At 46.7% G+C, this 23,117-nt stretch overlaps 10 protein-coding genes across 10 annotated transcripts; 4 read left to right on the top strand and 6 right to left on the bottom strand.

The window, feature by feature from the left end:
• Window positions 1-104: 104 nt before the first annotated feature.
• On the top strand, window positions 105-1,945 carry N7483_004937 (uncharacterized protein; the record flags this gene model as incomplete). Its single annotated transcript, XM_057088374.1, has 11 exons — window positions 105-203; window positions 260-493; window positions 670-723; window positions 774-844; window positions 901-1,060; window positions 1,110-1,163; window positions 1,214-1,265; window positions 1,318-1,425; window positions 1,486-1,576; window positions 1,629-1,752; window positions 1,805-1,945. The coding sequence occupies 11 exons, from the start codon at window positions 105-107 to the stop codon at window positions 1,943-1,945; spliced, it is 1,188 nt and encodes a 395-aa protein (XP_056948203.1).
• Window positions 1,946-2,650: 705 nt separating this feature from the next.
• N7483_004936 (SCP2 sterol-binding domain-containing protein) lies at window positions 2,651-3,156 on the bottom strand (the record flags this gene model as incomplete). The annotated part of the gene is made up of 3 exons (XM_057088373.1): window positions 2,651-2,814; window positions 2,878-3,087; window positions 3,141-3,156. The coding sequence occupies 3 exons, from the start codon at window positions 3,154-3,156 to the stop codon at window positions 2,651-2,653; spliced, it is 390 nt and encodes a 129-aa protein (XP_056948202.1).
• A 488-nt stretch (window positions 3,157-3,644) lies between these two features.
• Window positions 3,645-4,994, bottom strand: N7483_004935 (uncharacterized protein; the record flags this gene model as incomplete). Its single annotated transcript, XM_057088372.1, has 1 exon — window positions 3,645-4,994. The coding sequence occupies one exon, from the start codon at window positions 4,992-4,994 to the stop codon at window positions 3,645-3,647; it is 1,350 nt and encodes a 449-aa protein (XP_056948201.1).
• A 1,484-nt stretch (window positions 4,995-6,478) lies between these two features.
• On the top strand, window positions 6,479-10,181 carry N7483_004934 (DEAD/DEAH box helicase; the record flags this gene model as incomplete). Its single annotated transcript, XM_057088371.1, has 5 exons — window positions 6,479-6,827; window positions 6,862-7,792; window positions 7,877-8,639; window positions 8,714-10,087; window positions 10,167-10,181. 5 exons carry the CDS (start codon window positions 6,479-6,481, stop codon window positions 10,179-10,181), a joined length of 3,432 nt encoding a protein of 1,143 aa, XP_056948200.1.
• An 845-nt stretch (window positions 10,182-11,026) lies between these two features.
• On the bottom strand, window positions 11,027-12,148 carry N7483_004933 (Ran family GTP-binding nuclear protein; the record flags this gene model as incomplete). The annotated part of the gene is made up of 5 exons (XM_057088370.1): window positions 11,027-11,158; window positions 11,255-11,442; window positions 11,508-11,661; window positions 11,752-11,844; window positions 12,086-12,148. The coding sequence occupies 5 exons, from the start codon at window positions 12,146-12,148 to the stop codon at window positions 11,027-11,029; spliced, it is 630 nt and encodes a 209-aa protein (XP_056948199.1).
• Window positions 12,149-12,617: 469 nt separating this feature from the next.
• N7483_004932 (putative 26S proteasome non-ATPase regulatory subunit Nas2) lies at window positions 12,618-13,557 on the bottom strand (the record flags this gene model as incomplete). The annotated part of the gene is made up of 4 exons (XM_057088369.1): window positions 12,618-12,749; window positions 12,825-13,180; window positions 13,237-13,309; window positions 13,405-13,557. 4 exons carry the CDS (start codon window positions 13,555-13,557, stop codon window positions 12,618-12,620), a joined length of 714 nt encoding a protein of 237 aa, XP_056948198.1.
• Window positions 13,558-14,507: 950 nt separating this feature from the next.
• On the top strand, window positions 14,508-17,274 carry N7483_004931 (putative Rho guanyl nucleotide exchange factor; the record flags this gene model as incomplete). Its single annotated transcript, XM_057088368.1, has 7 exons — window positions 14,508-15,053; window positions 15,106-15,193; window positions 15,345-15,421; window positions 15,531-15,674; window positions 15,728-15,946; window positions 16,020-16,245; window positions 16,298-17,274. 7 exons carry the CDS (start codon window positions 14,508-14,510, stop codon window positions 17,272-17,274), a joined length of 2,277 nt encoding a protein of 758 aa, XP_056948197.1.
• Window positions 17,275-17,563: 289 nt separating this feature from the next.
• Window positions 17,564-18,032, top strand: N7483_004930 (SBDS family protein; the record flags this gene model as incomplete). The annotated part of the gene is made up of 3 exons (XM_057088367.1): window positions 17,564-17,727; window positions 17,790-17,913; window positions 17,973-18,032. The coding sequence occupies 3 exons, from the start codon at window positions 17,564-17,566 to the stop codon at window positions 18,030-18,032; spliced, it is 348 nt and encodes a 115-aa protein (XP_056948196.1).
• Window positions 18,033-18,758: 726 nt separating this feature from the next.
• On the bottom strand, window positions 18,759-19,835 carry N7483_004929 (mismatch-specific DNA-glycosylase; the record flags this gene model as incomplete). Its single annotated transcript, XM_057088366.1, has 1 exon — window positions 18,759-19,835. The coding sequence occupies one exon, from the start codon at window positions 19,833-19,835 to the stop codon at window positions 18,759-18,761; it is 1,077 nt and encodes a 358-aa protein (XP_056948195.1).
• Window positions 19,836-22,287: 2,452 nt separating this feature from the next.
• N7483_004928 (uncharacterized protein) lies at window positions 22,288-22,778 on the bottom strand (the record flags this gene model as incomplete). The annotated part of the gene is made up of 2 exons (XM_057088365.1): window positions 22,288-22,658; window positions 22,721-22,778. 2 exons carry the CDS (start codon window positions 22,776-22,778, stop codon window positions 22,288-22,290), a joined length of 429 nt encoding a protein of 142 aa, XP_056948194.1.
• Between the last annotated feature and the right edge of the window lie 339 nt (window positions 22,779-23,117).

Here is a 23,117-nt window from a genome sequence, read left to right as displayed (position 1 = left end):
CCACTTCCAGGGCTGTCAACACTCTTTACTACATAAATCTGTATCTTCCAGCTGATACAAGCTCTGCAACAATTCCTCATTGACTTGGGATTTATGACTATAAAATGAGTTCTCAGCGCCTCTCTGACGAGAAGAATCCTGATGGTGTCATCTCTGCTGTCGAGGCATCAAGTTACATCGACCCAAAGGAGGAGAGAGCCTTAGTGAGCTCTCATCTATGATTCGAGTCTATTTGAGATATATGCTAACTATCTCTTAGGTGTGGCGGTTGGATGTCTTCTTCTTGACGGTCGCTTTTTTGGGTTACGCCTTCAAGTATCTTGACCAGACCAATATTGTACTTAATCCACCCCATATTTCGCGGAAATTCCGAAAGCTGACTTTTAAAAAGAGCAATGCATACGTGTCGGGCATGAAAAACGACCTACACATTGTTGGGAACGAGTACAACTATTTTACCACATTTTTCAAGCATGTCAATCCTCCACATGCCGTGTGATGGGACTTTTGCTAATGTTAGGGATCACAGTATCGGTTACATGGGGATGCTATATCCATCATGCATTATTATTTCACACATCGGTCCTTCAGTTTGGCTTCCTGCCTGTGAGGTAAATGTTCAATCCATCTCTGCCAACTTGAAGTGAAAAATTCTAACATCATTACAAGGTTATGTGGGGTATTTTGACGTGCTGTCTATCGACCGTCACCGATTATAAACAGGTAAGCAAAGAAACCCCAATGATGGGATTGCATTTCTAATAATAATCTAGGTGTATGGGCTTCGATTCCTCATAGGCTTCTGTGAAGGAGCAACCTGGCCTGGTTATTTCACCATCATTAGGTAAATTGCCATTTGGACCTAGAAGACATTGGAATATCAAGCTGATTCTATCTCAGTCAATGGTATTTGCCTCATGAGATGGCTCTGAGAATGAGTCTATACAATATTGCACAGCCAGTGGGTGCCATGCTATCTGGTTCTATGCAAGGAGGACTTTCCACCCACCTTGACGGTGCTCTGGGTCGGGCTGGTTGGCGATGGGCATTTATCATCAACGTATGTTCATTGATGATCTAAATGAGATACTTTCTGATCGATTTGATAGGGCGTCATTACTATTTTTGTGGCCCTCGTCGCCTTTTTTGTTTTGCCAGGTTTTGTATGGATCCCGACTCTACCCTCAAGATTGAGACTAATGTTCTATCACAGCCTGAGCGCCAGAATCCATTTTCGAAGTTCTATCTTAATGCTCGGGATATCGGTAAGTTATGCATGATTTCCTCCTGAAGCACCATCACTGATTTTCAGGGAAGAGATTGCTCAAGACCGCAACCGCCGAGTTGGTCGGAAGCCACAGATTGGAATCACGCCAAAGACTTTCTTACGCGCTTTTAAGTTCTGGCATGTGTGGATGTTTGCAAGTAAGTACCAGTACTTTCATGAAGAAGATGTTAATTCGGAATGACCATCTGACGATATAGTCGCCTGGTCAATTGGTACTGGCACTACGCCCTCCAACTACTTTAATCTCTGGTTAGAGTCTTTAACCAACTCGGATGGCACCCTTAAATAGTAAGGCTTTCCCCGATCTCAAAGTCACATAATTTTCTAACTGATTGACAAGCTCAACTGCCATGCTTGACTATCTCCCAATTGCGGGACAAGCGATTCAGCTCGTTGCAGAACTATTGTTTAGTGGATTCAGTGACTACTTTTGTGTCAGATTGCCATTCTTGCTCATCCACGCAGTAAGTTTTGCTCCCTTATGAAGAGAAATGATGATAATAACATGTCGTTCAGGTGATCAACGTTCTATCCCTTATAATTCTTATCATTCGCCCTTCGAGTGAAAGTTTCTACATGGCGGGCTGGTATTTGAACTATGTCGGAGCGTATGTACCTTTCCTTTTTCTTATCTCATCTATGAAGGAAGTTTACTAACCTTTTTAAGGGTATCGACTATGCTTCTCTGTGCTTGGGCTGCTGCACATCTTGAAAAGGAACCACAGGTCCGAACGGTCCTTTTTGCTACAGGCACGCTCTTTTCATACCTATTCAGCGCGTTTCTTCCTCTTGCTGCTTACCCTACATCACAAGCTCCAAATTGGCGGATTGGAGCTAAGCTATACCTGGGTCTGACCCTCGTGGCCACTGCGCTTTTCATTAGCATTGCATTTATTTTCAGGTGGGAAGCGAAACGAAAGACAACAGAAAGTGACGAGGAAAGTACCGAGGAGGATCAAAGAGCTTCGGTGTACTGATTGTATTAGCATTCAGGAAGATGATAAGCATTAGAATGAATTACCTTGTAATAGGATGAACTGATACTAGTGCTTGCGACTTCGGATAAACCAATTCGGATGCATGTGTCAACGCAGGCCGATGATGTCAGGGGCTTATACTAGCCAGTAGAAGATCTTGGCATCACAGATCGTATCTGACTACTCCGTACAGGGAGAAAAAGACGAAACAGAGAACGATTCCTAGGTCCCATGGAAAGCCATCGCAGCCAGGATTTTAGGAGTTATTATCCTACACGAATACTAGCGATGCTTGACAAGACATCGGTCGGGAAAGATAGTAGTTCGAACTCAAGGAAACGTTCATGTACAAATTTCTCTAAAGAGGAGTAGGGTATCTAAATCTTTACAGCTTGGCCTTAGCCTGAGCCTTCTTGAGGACGGGTTCCATCTTGGTAGCCTTCATGATGTTGCCCTTGATCTTGAGCTTGCCGCCCATGAACAAGCGCTGAGCGTTGGCCTTGCCGGAAACGAGGGACTGGAAATCGGCGTCGGAGAGAGTGAGGGTGACTATATCAAGATTATCGTTAGGAAGGTTCTCTGATCTTGGAGATTATGGGGATGCGATCTCACCATCAGCCTTGCCGCCCGCTGGGGCAGCACCGTGGCCGACCTCGCCCTTGTTCTTCAAATCGAGATGCCAGCTCTCCTCCTTGCCCTCGGCGTTCTTGATGTTGAAGGCGACGATGGCCTTGGCCTGGCCGACAGCCTCCTTACGTCCAGCTTCATCACCCTGAAGGACCTGGTTGATCACGTCAAACGCGGCGGAGGAAGGGTGGGAATCTGTGGTTGTCAGTGATGAGTTGCTGATGATAGACGCTAGTAGAATTCCGTACCTTTCTTGAGCGACATATTGATGATAGGATGGGTTTCGTGGTTGAAAGAACGATGGGGCAAGATGTTGAGGTTATATGATGAAATAGGCCGGCGCATGTGAACCTCCGGGCCCCGGGGCCGTGCCGAGGCCCCGTGAATTTCCCCACGAAAACGCGACCGAGGGAGCTTGACTCTATTTACTCCAGATTTTTACATACTTGAGATATTTGGTCAAGATGGAATCAGCATCACACTTCCAGGCTTACTTTGCTGTCCTTCTGTTATCACTAACTACCCTGAACTAATATAACAGGAAAGATCAAGATCAAATCTTATCCTACTCCCACCGCTAGACCACGACACCGCGACACCGCCCCTTTGCCCCCAAGATCCCAAGCTCCACATGTGAGCCCAACATATTCCTGACACGAGTTGATAAGGTGTTGCACAAATCTGGCATTCATAGCGACATTACTCCGATCAGCGATCACTTCCCTCCGAGGCGCCTCGTCATGTTCCCCACATTACCGCCAACTAAACCTCGATGACGGTAACAGCCGCTTCATATGATCGGGTCTCCCCCACAACCGCTCCCGCACCTGTGCCTTGGCTAAATTGCACAAACCTCCCCTCTGTCGCTGGGCTGCAAAAATAATCCGTTGTAATGGCTGTTGACTGAAAATCAAAGGCACATCCACGGGACTTTTCTGACATGCTGCTTCTTTCCATGGCGTCGGATCCCTGCCTTGGGTCAATGGAGCTAATGCTTCATCCCAGGTTCCTGAGCGCAGTGTGGTTTCTTCAATGTTGAATACTTGCAGCGTATGACGGTGGCTGATGATAAAATTTGCAACCTGGGATGCATCGGTAACCACATTGAACAGATCGATATGCTCCAGAGAGTGAAATTGCAAAGGACGCAGGGACAACACTCCTTGATTGAGATATGATGGGACAGACCCAGTACCCTTGGTTGATTTCTGGAGACATGGCTCGGTGGCAAGTGACAAGGGCAACACATTCTTCTCCCCCACCCATCTGAACACGAGCTTTCTGAGCTTGGGAAAGCTCTGCAGGTACGCATGAAGCAACTTCAAATGGTCAGTCGGCAATCCCGAATCATGCTGGAAACTATCCATATGGATTGTCAAGCATCGAATTTGCAACCATCGTTTCCGGGCAGCTGGTGATGTGCCAAACCCTAGATCAGGTCGAAGATATAACACGGCCGCTGGGTGGACTGGAACCAGCGAAAGGCTCTCTAGCGATGGCAAGGGTGTTCGTTCAACTGCAATCCGCAGCGAGATTAACGCGTAGTCCACCACACTTCGACGATAGCGATGACTTGGAGGTTGGCCTTCACAGCTGATTCTAAGATGACGTATATTTTTCATCAGGGAGAGGACATGTTGAAATGACCGAACATCGGTTGCTGTGTGGAACAAAGGTGGATACTGCTGTATGAGCAAATCTGCTATTTTGCGACTGCCGTACTTGGCCCTTGTGGAAAAGACTCGTGGTCCTTGTGGCATGTAGAGAAATGTTTGCTCTGTTCCCGTCACTGCATCAATCACGGGCGGCAAAAAGGTGTCTGCAGTGTGTGGAATCTTGAATGTAACAGTTTTCATGTAGGTTCCGATTCGCTCCAATGCCGCTACTCGAGATGGTCGGGTCAGAGCCCGACGACGAAGTATCACTGTCGTGGATACGAAGACGACCGGTGCTAGTTTGACTGCAAGATCCCGATAGAGCAAACGACATGAGAGCAGGTCTTTTTTCGTCAAGTTAGAGACTAGTCTTTCGGTAATAGTCTTGATCTTCCATAATTGAACGAAAGAGGACTGAGGGGCCGCTGATGCAGAGTTCCTATGCATGATGATCAGATATTCACATCAAACATTACTAGTAGTCTCCACATGTGCACTTGTGTATTCAGCGCTTGAGTCAAGAATGTAACCATATAAGCCATATGATTACACTAGTATATAAACTTCAAATGTTCAAGTTGATAAGCCCAGGCCTTCAAACATTTCGATCTTAAAAAGTGCCCTGAGTCATGAAATACTATTTTTTGGTACCCACATGCAGTGACCTTTGGCCTTTTATAAGAACGCTGGCAGTTTTGTCTTCAACATTTGTAGCTAAGTATAGATCGCTTCCAAATAGAACTCGAAGTTCCAACCTGCACCGTGATATCGGGATGATCTTCAAGTATGATCAGTCCCGAATTTGAGAACTGTACTCCCACCTCAAATGAGTCACTAGAGACCTGGAAATCCTATTGGCAACTTCGGGTCACTGCATAAGTTAGTCCAGTCTTGTATAGTATAGGTAGCATACTCCTTCCCCAATCGGGATCTTAGGGCTGGCCCTGGAGTATATATGTTTGCAACGTTTGACTCACAACGCGTGACGCGTAATATTATCACGTGCCGATAAGGAGAAATTCCATTCGACGCGATTTGGGTAGAAAAGTGAGGCGAAATTCAATGATCACAGTAGTAAAAGAGATGTACTATACACATATTGTAGAAAACTTAATTTAAATAGAGAAATAATCACTTCCAAACCTAAAATCCAAGATAACTTGACAAAAGGAGGGTAGAATGAACAAGTTGACATAGTTGATATGTATGGTTCCTTATCCCGGGTTTCTAGGCTTGGCAAGGACTCAACATGACATCTTCCTCCGACCATCAACAGGGATAAGAATTCCTCTCAAAGGCAACAGGAGAATCAAAATTCCCTAAGACAAACCTGCGCCCGATCTTGAGCCTCAGTTTTGCTCTGTCCTCCCGGGCGCCTCGCCCAGGACTCCACTGCGGACCCGAACGCCTGATCACCCGGGTTTAATCCAAGTCCAAGCGCTGTGACTCCTGCAGTGTCTACGGAGTAGATCAAAGGTAGGTGAACGGATCATCCTCTATTAAATAAGATCAGATCAGAAGTATCTCTCCGCCTATCAGGCAGAAGCCTGGGCAGAATTGAGATAGTGTCAGACTTATTTTATTTGCCTCTCCCACCCCGCGCCTTGTAACTTCTTTCTTTATCGTTTGCTCCTGCAACTTGGGACTTTTGAGGAGATCAACTCTTTTGAAGAAATCAACTCGTCTTCCAGAGATTTTCCCTCATTTGCGTTTTTTCCCTTGACTTTCTCCCCCCTCATCAAACCAAGCCTAACCCACCTCATACTCTCAATTTACACTCTTCATCAAACTTGTCTTTCTTCTATCAACACCGAGACCTTACCTTCCCCCCTGTTACCTAAAAACTGGAGACTGATTCTAACTTGGCACTCAGCGCAGAGAACCTTGAGGTTCTATTGCCTTGTTACCATTCACAGTTCCCAATATCGGAAATGGCGGAACCCATGGAAGAAAAGACTGGGTCCGAGGACACTGCGGAGGAACAGCATCGACTGAACGCACTCCTTGAAGATTTGGACATCCATAACATGATCCTTGAAAGCCATGGTCCCGAAGATCATGAAGCAATCGAGGAGACGAAGAAAACTATCCGCCATCTCCAAGCTCAAATCGATATGAGTCTTCGGGAAAAGGGTGATTCTCCACCAAATGAACCTATACCAACTCTTCCTCAGACACCATCGCAGGTGAACAGAATGGCGGGGCTCCCATCATCAGAGACCGCCTTCTGGTCCTCATCAGCACCCTCCCCATTCTCTGTCTTGCCTCAACAGTCACAAGGTCAACAATCCCGGCCTATCGAACATCCCTCAAGTCAGTGTATTGGGTTCCCAGGGAGCACTGGTCAAGCTCAACCATCCCAGTCTCTGGCTCCATTTCGGACACCTAGTCAAATATCTCGCAAGCGGGAGAGAGAGGGATTCCATCAGCTCACTCAATCCATCACAACTGACAAAGAGGACGGCACTTGATGCATCCAGGCAGCGCCTTGAAAAAATTGACGCCGATTTGGAAAAAGGGCTGAGGGACACCCGGGAGCAATATGCTGCGTTGAAGCAACCAGATCAAGTCGAAAAGAACGCCGCAAAACAGGGCATATCGGAGAACGATTATCTGGACGAGCTTGCCGAGGAAGAGGAAGAAATTAAGAGGTCTCTTAGATATACCATGCAAGCAGAGAGAGACGCTGAATTTGCTCGTAGGCTGCAGGCTGCGGATGAGGTGCAGTATGCTCCACAGCCGAGCTTTAATCCTCCCGAGCGGCTTCAACCCAGCACGTCTACGCAGCAGTACCGCTCCTACCGTTCTCCTGTCCCAGAGTACACGGGTGATTCAGAGGATGATTTTGAAGAAATCAGCCCAGAGTCTTTCCTTTCCAGTGCTCATATGCCACCCGGTCCATCTCAGCGCCCTCCAGGTCAGCGCTCACCATATCCACCCGCATATCAGTCCACATATCGGTCCGCATATCAGCCCACTCCGTCTTGGCAGTCACCAGCTAGAAATCCGGCGATGGGACTACCAGGAGACAGCTCTTCATTCCCTCAAAAATCTGGAATGATGCCTCAAGGCTTTGGGCATCTGCTTCCTGCTCATCTTCCAATTATGAACATGCCACCGGGCAGACACCTTCCGTGGATGCACATGCCAAGTCCAACACGACCTCAAGTTCCGCGGCCAGAGATAACGGCGTTTGACTTGGTTCGTGAGCAAAATGACCTGGAATCTGACAACATAGATTTTCAGTACGTCTTTTTCTCCCCTATTCCCTCTCTTCTCTCATTTGCACAACCAAAGATTTCCATATACTAATGAGAACTCGGTATCAGGCTTTACAAAGAGGAAGACTTCCCTGACGATATCAAAAACTTACTTACGGGAATCAAGAACATGAAGGACGCGACGAAGGCAGAGAGTGACGATAGACCTACTGGTTTGAAAGTCACATTGATGAAACATCAAAAAATCGGTTTAAAGTGGATGAAGGCAAAGGAGGATAGTTCTCACAAGGGTGGGATTCTCGCTGACGACATGGGTCTCGGGAAAACCATTCAAACTATTGCGCTCATGGTTTCCCGCCGACCGACAGATCCTGATCGCCATCCGACTTTGATTGTTGCTCCAAAGGCTCTCATGGAGCAGTGGAGACTTGAGATTGGGCGCCATGTGAATCCTGGCACAGCTCAATTTCAAGTTCTGATCTTCCATAGCCTATCGCGTCAGCTCAGTTGGAGAGATATCCGGAAGTATGATATAGTCATCACAACATTCGGCACCTTGACGGCCAACTTCAAATACTTAGAGGCAGCTCAGAAACTCCAGGAAGATGGCAAGGATGCTAGTATCGTGCGGCAAATTCGAGATCAGGCAACTTTGTTCTCCTCAGCAGCAAAATGGCATCGAGTCATCATCGATGAAGCCCAGAACATCAAAAATCCATTATCCAAGGGAGCCAAGGCGTGTTGCAGACTCGACACTACTTTCCGCTGGTGCTTGACTGGAACACCCATGATGAACCGGCTAGAGGATTTTCAGTCTCTACTGCGATTCCTTCGCATCCGTCCTTACAACAACGCGGAAAAATTCAAACGAGTAAGTATTTCCCAATGTTTCACTTATCAACGAACAAGGACTTGAGTTCGGTGTGGCTAATATACCGATTACAGACTTTCATCAAACCCATTAAACAAGGATATGGGGATGAGGGTGTTATGAAACAACTGCGCGTTTTGGTCAAATCAGTCTGTCTTCGACGCACAAAGAAAACTGAAATTGATGGACAACCTATCCTGCAACTACCTCCGAAAGTCATCGAGAAGATTCACGTGGTTTTCAATGAAGAAGAGAAAGCGATGTATGACGAGCTCAACTCCAACACACAGCATGTCATCAGCAGGTATCTGAAAGCAGGTACTCTGGGAAAGAACTACAGTCACGTTCTTGTTCTTCTCCTTCGACTCCGACAAGCATGCGACCATCCGCTCTTGATAAAGGGCTTCAACTCCGATGGTTCGAGTGTTGTCCAGGGCGTGGATCTTGTTGCAAACGCGAAGCTGTTGGACGCTAACACAGTGGCGCGCATCAAGAACAATGAAGCCGAAGATGACGGCAGTTGCCCAATCTGCATGGACAGTGTTGAAAATGCGGTGATCTACATTCCTTGTGGCCACTCAGTCTGCTCTGAATGTTTCGCTCGTATCTCAGACCCTACACTTCTTGCGCGACAGGACGCCGCCGAGTTGAAGTGCCAAAACTGCCGTGGCCATGTCGACCCTCTTAAGGTCACTGATGCAATCTCGTTTAAAAAGGCACATGATCCAGCTGCCGGCTCCTCAGAGGAATCAGAAGCTGAGTCCGAGGAATATGACTCTGATGACTCCGAGTACAATAGTTCGAAAGAATCATCATCTCCTCGCAAGAAGAAGACTAAGAAGAAGTCTCTCTCCGAACTGCGTGCAGCTGCACAGAGAAACAAGGCCGAGAAGGCCAAGTATGTTCGTCGCCTGGAGAAAATGTGGGTTCCTAGTGCAAAGACCGATAAGACCATCGAAATCTTGCAAGAGAATGAAGACCGTGGCAATGGCGAGAAGACCATCATCTTTAGCCAGTTCACATCTTTGTTGGATCTCCTTGAGATCCCGATCATCCAGCGCAAGTGGTGTTTCGTGCGCTTTGACGGCACAATGAACATCGCGGATCGCAACGCTGCGGTGGCCGCGTTCACCGATGACCCAGATTGTAGAATCATGCTCGTCAGTCTCAAGGCTGGTAATGCGGGTTTAAACCTCATCTCTGCGTCCCACGTCATCCTCTACGATCCTTTCTGGAACCCGTATGTCGAGGATCAAGCCATCGACCGTGCTCATCGCATTGGGCAGACCAAGGATGTCTTCGTACACCGTCTGCTCATCGAAGAAACCGTTGAAGACCGGATCATTGAACTGCAGGAAAAGAAACGAGAGTTGATCAGTGGTGCGCTGGATGAAGGCGGTTCTATGAATATTTCTGGGCTCAACACCCGTGAATTGGCCTACCTTTTCGTAAGTCACCCATGCTATCTCCCTTTTTATTATTCATTCTTTTTGTGGGACCGTTTTATGCTAACTTCTTCATTTACAGGGCGTACAAGCTTAGATCTAGACGGGATGGGCTTTCTGCTCTACTCTCTATGCGATTTCATTTCTTTCCATCTACACAAGAATGATAGATTGACTGTCAGCCAGTTTGATATCTTTCTGCGTTCTTTTTGAACATACATCCCGAGAAGGTGGTAGCAGATTGAAATTGAGGTTCCTGGTGCTTGTGTATTCGGACTGCCATGGTCTAATCGTCAGTGCCCTGCTTACCTCTCTCTCTCTCTCTGTTTCTGCCTTGATCGGGTTGTGGCGTTTTATGCTTGCTGGCACACTGAGTCATTTACTTTGTTTGCGTCTGCCTTATAGGCTAAACAGATACCCTTGCTCCCTTCATTCGCTCCTTTCCATTTCCCTTCATCTTCATTCAAAATGCTAGATTAGAAATCTCATCATAACTTTTCGGGTAAATAATGGAGTTCAGATCAGAATCAAAAGTTTTATTTTCCCTGGCATAATAATTGCCCTTGCATTTTTTTTTAGTTCATAGGTAGAATAGAATAAGTTTTAGATCTTGTTGAAAGAAGACGTGCTTTTTATGCAGCAGCGCATCATTTCGGCGAGAGAGAAAAAAAAGGCATTGAGATGGTAAGTCTAGCTACTAAGGTTGGGGGGAGGAAAAACAATAAAAAAGAAAAATGCATAATCGTGCCGACCCTTTCTTCACAAACCGCCACTGCCCCAACCGCTTTCATTGTATCGTGATTCTGAGTAGGGATTTTGCTTTTGGGGGGTATGCAAAATCAAGCAATCATGTAAGTAGACCTTCCCTTCCAGGCGCGTCGATCAACATCCGCACACCAAGAAGGGAGGTTACGAGGTGAACGCATTCGATGTCGCACACGTTTACAGGTCGGCGTCATCCTCATCGGGAAGGGGCTGCTGGGCAGCAGCGTCCATCTCCTCGCGGTACTTGGCAAGCTGCTCGTGGTCGACAGTGACCTCGGGGGGAGCGAGGGCGGGAGCGGCAACGAACTCCTATAAATTGAATTAGTAATCTGTGGGCTGATGGGGGCTTGAACTGGCGGTCTGCGGGAAAGAAAGAAATTACGTACCAGCTGGGGGGTTGCCAACCAGCTTGCGGGCGAGCCAGAGGAAGGGCTTCTCGAAGTTGTAGTTGGACTTGGCGGAGATATCGTAGTACTGCAGGTTCTTCTTGCGGTGGAAAGTGATGGTCTTGGCCTTGACCTTGCGCTCCTTCACATCGACCTTGTTACCGCACAGGACGATAGGGATGTTCTCACAGACACGGACGAGGTCGCCTGGTTTTTTTGTTGGTGGTTAGAAATGAGATAATCAAAACCATGCTATCGTTGAAGATACTTACGGTGCCAGTTGGGAACGTTCTTGTAGGTGATACGGGAGGTAACATCGAACATGATGATACCGGCCTGACCGTTGATGTAGTAACCATCACGGAGACCACCGAACTTCTCCTGACCAGCGGTGTCCCAGACATCGAACTGGATGGGACCCAGGTTCTAAACCATTGAAGATTAGTTGATTTCTCCGTGAGGGGAGAAGATGCCGAAACCGTTTTGAAGCGGGGTTCGGCGGGGTATAGGACATACGGTGGTGAAAGCAAGAGGGTGAACCTCAACACCGAGGGTAGCAATGTACTTCTTCTCGAATTCACCAGTCAAGTGGCGCTTGACGAAAGTGGTCTATCGGGTTAGACGTTAGCGATCGGGCGATTCGTGGGTGAGGCGGGCATCGGGCAGATATTTTTTTTGTCCGTCTTTGTTGACAATGGCGGGGCAAGGGAGGGGGAGAGAGAGATAGTCGATGGTAGAAGGGCTATCACCGCGCTCGTCAGGGAGCGACGACGGTCACTGCCATGAAGAGGCCCTCCTTTACTTCATAAAAATCCACCCGACGCCTAGATATTCAATGAATTTAGCTTACCTTTCCGGTACCACCGTCACCAACCAGAACGAGCTTAAAAGTGGGGGGAGCCTGGTCAGCCATTGCGGAAATTTGCAAATGCGATAGACTGAGATGTGGAAATGCTCAAGAACGGTGAAATCGCAAGATGTGCGAGATTGGGGAAAGGATGGATAGACCAAAGGGGGGAAGAGGGAAGAAGGGAGGTGAATAATGCTCAAATGGAATTTTTGCCCCGGTCGGTCGGCGGCGGGTCACGTGTCTGTGTGCCTGAGGGCCTGACGTAGTGTCAACAAATCTTACACTGCGTTGTTACTACGTAAACTATTCAATCTTCTTCTGAATGTTTTTCGTTCTTTATTTGCTATGGTTTTTATTTCTGAGTCTTTCAATGTCTCAATTCACTTGCAATTCGGAGTATTTGGAGTTTTGGTTCTGTCATCACTTTCAAGAATGACAGCCTCGTAACAACAAAGCCCGACAGAGCCTCAAAGAACATCCAGTATTCGGTACCCACATCCTGATCTAGTATCCCATTCAAGAGGACCAGCCTCTACAAAGGAACCAAATGACATCCCAGAAGTCCCCGACCTCCCCAATTACGTTGAGGGGTGAGCTGCAGATCTAATTCTGTAGTTTGTGATCCACCTTCCTCCTTGCGCGATACCCTAACCAAGACCGGTCGCTGTGCATTCAAATTCATTAGTGCCATGGTCATGCAGAAAGGACTAGAAAAAATGAATTTTTGAGCCCGACGTACCCCTTCGCTTTGTTGAACAACCTCGGCCACCTTAGAAAGACGTGCATGGTTTAACCAATGCGCATTTCCAAAGTTTCGAATTGCGTCACCCGTCTTCAGGCCTGCCTGATCTGCTGGACTTCCCACTTCGACACTATTGACCTTAGCAAATGGTGTTCCAAGTGCGCTGGCATCTGTAGTGCCATTCTCAAGTGTAGATGATGGTAAGGCGGATGGTACTGTGGTACCGTTTGTAGTCGCAGAGGCTTGGGCTTCCTGGAGTTTGGCAAAATGGGCATGGAGACCTTTCTCAAGGTATTGCATGACTTCCTTGTGGTCGGTCCGGAGATGGATGATTCGCACACGTGTATTTCGCACTATTTCAGATTCTCAGTAAAGGCGCAGCCCAACATAGGTATGCAAAGTCAATTACCCTGAGGAATGTCGATGTCATCGCGCGGAAACCCGTCAAACGTGGTGAGGCCTGAGTTCATAGACACTCCATGCTGTACACATGTGTTAGAAAAGATAGGGGGAAATGTAAAGCTCATGATCATAGTATCATAGTAATCAGGAACAATCATCAAGCTGGAGAACTCACTGAGCTGAGAACCGCGCTGAGTGCCTTGAGTTCTTCTTCAATCTTCTCCTTCTCCTGCATCAGATCAGGCATCGACAGTTTTGACCAATCGCGACTTTCAGCGCCCGATGTAGGCCCAGAGGCCACTGTGGGAGCATGAATATTGTCACCCATGGCTAGAGAGGTTTCGGAGTCGGGGAAGAAGCCAAAAGTGGGGGGCAAAGAAGATCAATCGCGTATCAACGGGTGGTGGGGCGGACTGATTTATATAAGCGCCCTCAAATCTTTAACTAGCCGCATCTAGTTTATACTAGTAGTAGCTTTAGTCTAAAACAAAAACCATCAGAATTAAGATGGAATTTGTGATTTAGTCTGCCTTCTGACCTTTTGAATATTAGTGTCTGTTTCTTTCGGTATATGTTTCAAATTGGGAACACCCAGGTGCCTTGGGACCACATAAATTTCCAGGGTACGTTGATAGTGCACACAGGGGCAGTGTTAAGCCAATAGATTGAAACTCGAATATTTGAACTTCAATTTAGTCTTCTAGATTCAAATGTTGCTTGCTAAACCCATGCAGGCATCCTTGAATATGCTAGATCATGATATTCTAGGAAACACTCCTGCCCATACTAAACATTTGAAGTAGACAGCTAATATAGGTATCTATGCACATGTGTATCTGCTCCAAGGAAATCAAGTTAGAAGCTCGAGCATTCAATCATCCTGTGTTGCTGAAGAAGCCAGATTAAATGGAACATTAAATTTGAATCCCGCCGGTCAAGTGCGTCCCTGCCATGACGTACATAATGGATGAGATTCAAATTAACCGCCCTCTGCACGACCGCTGCCTAGAAAGCATGTTATCGTTGCTTTGATTCTGAATCGCTACCTGTGAAAGTGAGAGGCAGGTTAGCTTAATCTACCGCGCGTAACAAGAACGAAAGAAGTTAGTTCTTTGTAGCGTCCTTCTTTCCTTTCCTGGTGTTAAGCCCGTCGTTCCTACCAAACTATGACTCGCTGGCTTAGAAGTGCTGTATGTGGTATGATTCAGACTGTTTATCCTGGTCATCAATCTTCATCTGGAATCTAATCCCTTTAGCACGTCACATTGTGGCTCCATCATGGACCATCAGGATGCGGACGATGCGATAGAACCGTTTCCCCAAGAAATTCCCGTCGAGAAAAGCGAGAGTCCAACAGGCGACACGACACCTACCCGACCGTTATCTCAGGCATCTCAGGACACCCCCTTCAGAAAGTGGGTTGACAGCTTTCGTTCCCATAAACGGCCAGGGGGAACACGGGAGCGAATTGTAGAGGGCTGGCCGGATCCTGACGAGGAGCCCTTTCCAGCCGAATTTGATCTAGATCCACCCAGCTTTGCAGCTCAAGACGCCCTATGGGAAAGAGGCTCTGGAAATTCGTCGAACCTGGGAACACCCAAGACCACCACGATCAGCATCGCGAGATCTCGCGCAACAACACACAGCACTACCACCCAGAGTGCACTGTCGGATGTACGAGTCTCAGGAGATAGCTCCCGCCCAGCCTCCAGCAGTTGCGTGGACGAACAGGTGGAAATAAGGGCCAGAAAGAGACGTCATATACTGCGAGAGCTGATGACAACAGAGGTGAACTATGTCTCTGGCCTCAAAGCCCTAGCGGGAGTGAGTATATCGACTGTCTTTTCATATTGAAGCCCTACTCATGTGCTGATAGGTACTCTCGATGCTCAACGTCCGGACTCAAATTCGACACAACATTCAACAAATCCACGACATTCACGAGCAATTTTTGAGTAATCTCGGTGAGAGATCTCCTCAGTCGGCTCATCAACCCCCCCGACGATGCTTTCGATTTTAGCTCTCGTGGTCTGTCAAAGCGACTGGGAAATATTGAGTTACCGGGGCTAAAAGGTCGGCCCCATCGATCGTTGAGAACGCGCAGTATGAAAATAGAAATGGAAAAGCGTCGCAAATCCTTGATGTCAGAGCCTAGCGAAGCATTAGAGGTGGCGCGGGAGATTGAAGCACTGGTAAGTTGAGGTACTTTACATTCAGAGAAATCGAAGGCTGAGAAAATAGCAGGCTGCTTCTTTCTCAGCGTATGACGAATATTGCAGAAACTATGAGCTTCTGTCGCAGGATATAGCCCTCCTGCGCCGATCGATCACGGACTGGTCAGTGTATGACAAAGGGATTGAGGCATTGTCCAAGTCTGTTGCATCGACAGCCAGCCGCAGACATGAGGAGAACAAGTCAATGTTGATGAGTGACTTGATGATCAAGGTTAGCTTCCTTATATTTCTCGTCCAAGGTCTTGAGACTGATGTTATAGTCAGCCTATTCAACGTCTTTGCAAGTACCCACTTATTTTAACAGACCTGGTCAATGTCACCCCTTCCAGCGATTGCCCATCCGCCAACGCAGTGATGCATCAAGTCCTGCAAGATATGCGCGCTCAGGTGGGCAAGATAAATTCGGCCACGGGAAATCCAGTCAACAAGGATAGGATTGAGAAGACTCTGTTACTGCAAAAGAAGACTCGTTTCAATGAATCAGTAAATCCCCCAAAGTTGAGAAGAGACTGGAGCCTGAAGTCGTGCTGGCTAACTTTTTACCGTTTCACAATAGTACAGACTGCGCGACATATACAAGGAACTTGGCCCAATGATACTTTGTGGAGTACTTCATGTCACCTATCGCACACAAGAACATACTGCGGGTGAATTCATGGTATCTGTCTTGTTCAACTGCCATTTACTGCTTGGCAGAATCAGGGATGAATATCATGGAATGGAAATCCTGGCTTGCATCTACATTGCTGACTTGAAGATGGATACTTTGCAAAATGGACGTGGTGAGTTGCCTTCTTCCACGAGAGGATTTGGCTAGTCTTCTGACAATGATAGGACTCACTTGCTATGGGTGTCCATTTTCATGGAAAATTGTGTTTCAAGATCAAGGTGAAATTTTCGAATTAGTGCTTAGTGCATCTACTCCCACTGAAGAGAAGCAGTGGCATACTGAGATAATGAAACTCTCCGTGACTCCAATGAACATGGCAAAATCGGGAGGTGTTTGGGATCCTCGAAAATACTCTCTTTTGAGTCTTCCTTTAATGCCCTTGGATAGACCACAGTACACTGTGGCCGCTCTGTCACGGAGAACCTCCATGGATTCCATGGCGATCTCGCGCAAGGTCAATGTTCAACGAGTCATTATCCGGAAAACCAATTTTCCGAACTACGATGAATCCACCAGCTCAGGAAGCTCGACCGGTGAGATTGAGCGGCCCAAAACTCCTGTTACTCGGGGCTCATACAATGTGATTGCCAGACGACAGGACCGAATTCGATTGGAGAAACTGATTGAGGAGGTCTATACTCGGGATGCATTGCCCTGGCCTGGAATGGTTCTCGGTAAAGGGGATATTTTGGAAGATATTTTCAGTCCTGGTTCAATCATAAGGCGTTTCAGCCTTCATACTGGGTTTAACAAACGGTCCAGTTCTGTCAGCACTTCTCATTCTGGAGCCGTAGTTACTGAATCTCAGTACATTGAGGAATATGATGGCGAGGAGAAGGACCTCATAGCCACTCTTGATGGCGACAAGAACTCTTCTGAGCCTAATTTCGAGTCGCCAAAGACACCTACCCCATCTCTAGGGCGCTCCAGGACCCTTCGATTTGCAAGTACGCCCAAAAAGTCCGTGTCTTTGCAACGAAGCGAGAAGCAGGGGAGCCAGGAGAGCAATCCCGAGCCGTCTCCACGCAAAAAATGGAGCTCTCCAATGTCTCTATTCAGCGTGTTATCACCGAAAAACCTGTCCTCGAACAGGGCCAAGGATGGGCAGATGAAGTCGAGTGGGGAGATCAACAAGAATTGACGTTGTAGTGGAGAATGAGACATGTTATTATTAAGTGAGATGTAAGGAATACCCTCAAAAGATCAAATTGGTTCTTTTTGGAATGTTCTTTCTCCACAGTATATGACGTAGAAAGCAGGGAGAAGTCCATGTTCCATGACACACGAGCATTTCCTATAGCAGCCAGCTACTGACGTCATATACCATCATCTATAACTTTAAAGCTTCTCACCTTTTTCTCTTTCTTCTTCATCTTCTCCATCAATTCTCACACTCAATTGAACTCTCTATCAATAAAAAATACTTCAATATGCCTCGTGCCAACGATACCGCTCAAAAGGTCTTTTACAAGGGCAAGTCTGAGGACTTCATTGTCTTCGTCGATGATCTTGAGACCCTGCAGAAGTGGAAGAATGACCGCAGCATTGCTCTGTCTGATGTGTTGAACGGCTGGAAGGTTTTTGTTTCTCATAGGTCAGTTCTCTGCTGGTATCTCAATGTGTTACCATCGATATTATACTAACCTCGTCTTATAGCCATGGTGCTCAAGGTATCCTGGACGCCGCCAGCAAGTCGGCCCTGCAGAACGAATTCGGCACCACCAACGAAGATGAGGTCATGACTAAGATTCTAGAGGGCGGAGAGTACCAAGCCAACACCGTATGTCTTCATTCCACCTATCAACCATCATCATCATGATTCTAATAAACTCTTTTCAGAACCGTGAACGTGAAGGCAGCAAGAACGACTCCATGGGCAGTGCCAACATCGGCCGGTAAACACATTACCTCCCACCTAATTATCAGACCTCGACTATTATCTCCTTGGTCTTTTCTCCTTTTTCTCCGTGTCTGGAGGTTGTCGCCCATTCCGGGCATCCTTGTGAACCAGTCCCGACCAATCCGCCGACCTTGTTATCAGAGGTGTTGACCATAGTTGATTCGTGCACGAGGGGAAAAGTGACCCCTCTAAAGGGAGTTTGTGTCTTTTCCTGGGTTGCATTGCATTGAGCAGTGGCGGGGTTTCTATATTTGATGGATATCATGAGATAACGAGATGAGTTTGAGCTCATCATACAAATACCAAATACCAAGATTTTTTTTTTCTACAAGCAGTACTCCTTGCCAGTGTAAAGAGGATTTCAGTAAGGCACACTGGCGTAATTATCTTGCGTATCATCTTTTTCCTCTAGAAGGAACAATTGAATCCTTTTTGGTCACCTCCGAGTCTCGTTCTCTAGTTTAGTCTGTGGAACGCCCGACCTCGACGCAGGTTTGTATGTGGAATTGAGCCCATGAATTCGGTAATTTTAGCCTAGCATTAGTATGTGGATATAGTAAGAATGCTCTACATACCATCATTAAAAACGATGCACAAAATCCGGTCGCTTGCAAAGGGTGGCATAGTCTTGTATTTCATATCTCGTGTGGTATCATAAAGCAACCGCTCAGGTTTCCATCCACGCCAATAAGCATTGAAATTGACTCATGATGCTCATTTCCATATCAAATCTCAACCTTAGGAGCAATAAGATCAACCTCTTTCTTCCTCTCCGCCCTCCGCCGAACAACCCAGTCTCCCAATTCCGCCCAAACGATCTCCTTCTCTGTAAGAGTCATCCCAGCAGCAAGTCCACTAGTCGTAGTCGCTACAAAAACCCTCGCTCCTCCCCAAGACTCCCCAACCACACACCCCATATTCTCACTCTCCCTCTGCCATCCGTACTGAAACTCCTCCTTCCGAATCCCCCTTCCATGTCGCACCCTCCAAACAGCTTCCCAGATACCCTTACCAACAAGACAAACAGCTTCAGGCTGCTGCGCTGCGACCTTGGCCTCGAGGATCGGTACACCGGCATCCATTTCAGCCCTACTAAGCATGCTCGCGTCGCGGGTTGGACGTACAACGATATTTGTATTGCCCACACTGTATAGCTCTGGAAGTTTGTATGTATCTGATGGTGGGTGTCTGATGCTTGTTATACCAGAGGAGTGGAGTAAGCGCCAGAAGAGATTGGAGGGGTGTGCGTAGGCGTGTCCTGTGATTCCAGTTTTCAGACCTGGGTTTACGCCTACGAGGAGGAGGATTAGGTTTGCGGGGATTGTATCGCGTAGGAGTGAGGTTGAGGCGGGTGGAGTGTCGAGGGGTGTTTGGGGTCTTCGTTTGCGGCGGAGAGAGGGACTTGGTGATATTGCTGGGAGCTCTGATGATATGGTTGGAGTTGAGGTTAAAGCGCTGGAGCGGGTTATTTGTGATTTTTGGATGGTGCTTGATGGAAGGATTGGCGGAGACTTGGAATTTCTTTTTGGACTTGACTTCACATCGCGCTTTTTAGTGAGCGTTATAGATTCTTCGCAATTTGAGATGTTTTGGGTGGCCATTGGATTGTTTTCTGTTGTAGGTTGTCCTCGCCTCGAGGTCATAGGTGGTGTTGGTGTTGACTTGAAGGGAATTTCTTCTGTCGCCGAGGAATCGGACATATTTCCGAGATGAAGGAATTTGTTGAGTTTGCCATTGAAGCTGGTAAGCTTGTTGATGGGCATATCCTCGTTCCCCTCATCTGAGATGCAAACATTATGCATTGCTTCAGGTTTGTACTCCGGAGAAGGTGAGAGTGGCATTCGTCTTGTGGTAAACAAAGCCCTTGGGGCAATACTATAATTAGTCTGTTAATTTTACTAATGGTTGTGACTGATCAAGTCAGATTGAGATGGAGATATTTGACTCTGTTGTTGTGACGAATGGATGAAGCTCGTGTCGAGGTGTATATATAGTCACGTGTATTCGTGCCTCATATATCAGGCGACCGCACGAATAACTAACTAACGTGATTCCCAAGCGAGTGGGCCACCCACCGCCTACCCTACAGTTTTAATCATAAATATTACCACCAGAACGCCAATTTATTAAAATAATTAACTAAATATCACAGTGATCTGATCGATGGCCTTCTTCTCCACACTTCTTACATGTCGGTAGCTTTCTCCTAGCTGGCTGAGGGGGTAAATAAGGCGCCCTAGGCCGTGGTACGGGAGGGATCACTGGCGCCTCAACCACCTGTATAGCACGCTGTATAGCCTCCTGGCCCTCCTGAACAGTCATACCACCCTCGTTAGGTATCTGCCTAGTAGACCGCTTGCGCTTCTGCTTTTGCTTTTCATGTGCAGCGCGTAATTTACGTGTTTCAACCTCTAATAAAGCTGTTGAATGCATTTGAATTTCGCAGGCCTTGAGAACTTGATCGATTTGCTGTTTGAGTGGACTTGGAGGGCTCTTTGAACGTTGTTTTAGAAGAGCTTTGATTGAACTAGCTTGCCGTTGAAGCTGAATAAGATTCTGAGGTGTTTTAGGTGAAAATTGGCTTGATCGACTAGTAGGGCGGCTAGCTGGGGGTGTAGGTGTTCGAAGAAGAATATTTAACTTAGAAAGTACTCGATCTGGGTCAAATGGTACTAAACCAGCTGCCGTAAAGCTGTTTTGAATAGTTTGGGTTTGAAAAGCCTCTTTACGAGCGATTGGGTAGGCTTCAAGAAAATCAAATTTATCAACATGGTTAAAACCAAGCCGCATTTGATTCTCAACAAGCCGACCATAGGCCCGTTTTAAAGGCCCAAAACATCCAACATCAAGTGGCTGATGAAGATGTGAAGAATGAGCTGGCATGCAAATTGGAATAATATTATTCTCTTTGCAAATCTGATCAAATTGGGGAGTTAAATGACTCCCATGACCATCAAGAATCAAAAGTCGATATTTTCCAAGCGTACGTTCAGTTGTTGCTGGAATAAAGTGTTTTTGAAGCCATCGAAGTCCAATTTCATCAGTTGTCCATCCATTTGGACTAGTTTCAAGTCGCCAGTCAAGTGAAAGGTTTGTAAACCATCCTTCAATTAAAACTTTGCCTTTGAAAATAATCACTGGTGGAAGGGCCCATCCAGATACATTAATTGTTTCAATAGCAGTTACCCATTCACGATTTCCAGGCTGTAAAAGTGATCGTCGACCATAATATCGAGAACGAGTAACAACCTTAGCAGTTGCTGTAAGTCCCATTGCAAATCCAGTCTCATCAAAGTTATAGATATCCTCTGATAGAATACCATTCTCTTGAATTGTTTGAAAACCAAGATTAAACCATTCTTGAACAACTTTTGGATCCTCCATCTTCGCACGTTCATAATTATATCGTCGAGAGAAACGTGTAGTAAGCTCTGAATGTCGTTTAACAAAGTTTGTGACCCAATTTTTGCCAACAGTTTGAGAAGGGGTCTGGCCACGTGCTAAGAGGAGAATATTGGCCATTTCTTGAACCGTAGCAGGCCGGGGGGCAGCTCCACGTATATCCATAGAGATCACCCACTGAAGAAGTGATTTCTCTTCATTCTCAGTTAATTTATGGCTGTTGGCACGAGTCTCAGAGCGATTGGTATAGCCAGTGAGCCGACGCTGTAGTGTAGTACGAGGTATATCAAAACAGCGTGCAGCTTCACGGATAGAGCTTATTTGTTCAGCTTTAATAGCCTGTATAGCAAGTAGGATTCGACCCTCTTGATTACCATTTTTTTTGGCCGAAACAGTACGTTTTGGTGGCATGATGGGTGGTTGAAGATAAAAAGAACGCGGTCCTGACGCGATTTTTTTGGTTGGGTGGCCCACTCGCTTGGGAATCACGTTAACTAGTTAACTAACTATGGCCATCTTATACATTAGCAGGACATGTGGAATAAGTAGTATTTTTACAGCTTAAAAGTGAGAGAAGCATTCGAGTTATTCTGCGCTGAAAATTCACATTCGACCGTGACTCATGTCTTCAGAAACTTCAAGTTGGAGGTGAATTGGTAACTCACGGGCATTGGCTAGCCCCGTGGCGAGGTGTATAGCAACTTGAAGGAATACTCAAGTGCTGCAGAGTCTCCAGATGGTAGAGATTTTTTTTATTTTAAGTAGTGATATTTCATTTCTTCGTTCAGGGGTATATCGATCGTTAATGTACATAATCCGTGTTCAATACAACCGATGCAGACTGAGCAAAGGCTATACTATAATGGAAGTCCGTTTTGGTAATGTCCACGGCTCAGGACAAACCACCTCTCCCTCACTATAAGCCCAGAAGTAAACAATGATGCCGATGAGGTAGTATCCTGCAGGATCTGTTCCTTGATAGAGCAAAGCAGCAAATAGCGCGCTAAGAGGGTATATAACAAGTCGGACTTCGATGCTGCGATGTGGGAAGGTCCCGGCCAGCGGTTTCAACGGCCATTCCCATGCTAAGCCCACGATGCCCATTATGAGATTAAGTACTTGTAAAATGGGTAAGGGATCGGTCGCGTTATCGAGGTTTTTTGAAACAAAATCCCAGAAGACTTTGGGCCAGATGAAGCCTTCGATGGCACTGGCGATTTGATCTATAGAAGTGGTTGGTTAGCACTGAAGTTTGCCTTATGATAAGATGAATTCTGGTACATACAAGCTGAAGCAACCATTATTATAAGACGACCCCAATGGTTCTTGATGAGTCTGCCCATGTTGACGTATTATGGAATCACTCGACCAGCGAGGGATTCGATGTAGCGATGTGAAGTTGGATTACGGTAGTCGGTCGCAAAACGACTCCGTTGCGATAATCTCAGCTGCGGCCCAGATGGGTTAACAGGGCATGGAGGGTTGTTCAGAGAGTATATTGGATGAAGAGTGCAGCTTTGATGCAGACCAGGGATCTTCTAGTGCTATTGCACTGGCATGGTGGAAACCTTGGAATGATCTGGGGAATAAAGCAGGGAAAAAAAGAAGTACCCACGCAATATAATGCCGATTTAATTCGAGCGGGGGAAGGGCATCTAGATTTTTGTATTTAGCGACCACTG

This window comes from Penicillium malachiteum, assembly GCF_028827825.1.
Source record: "Penicillium malachiteum strain IBT 17515 chromosome Unknown utg000002l:1.0-8849297.0:1.0-8852440.0, whole genome shotgun sequence".
Classification (NCBI taxonomy): domain Eukaryota; kingdom Fungi; phylum Ascomycota; class Eurotiomycetes; order Eurotiales; family Aspergillaceae; genus Penicillium; species Penicillium malachiteum.
The sequence above is the reverse complement of the archived record's forward strand: the minus strand, read 5'-3'. Positions and strand labels throughout refer to the sequence as shown.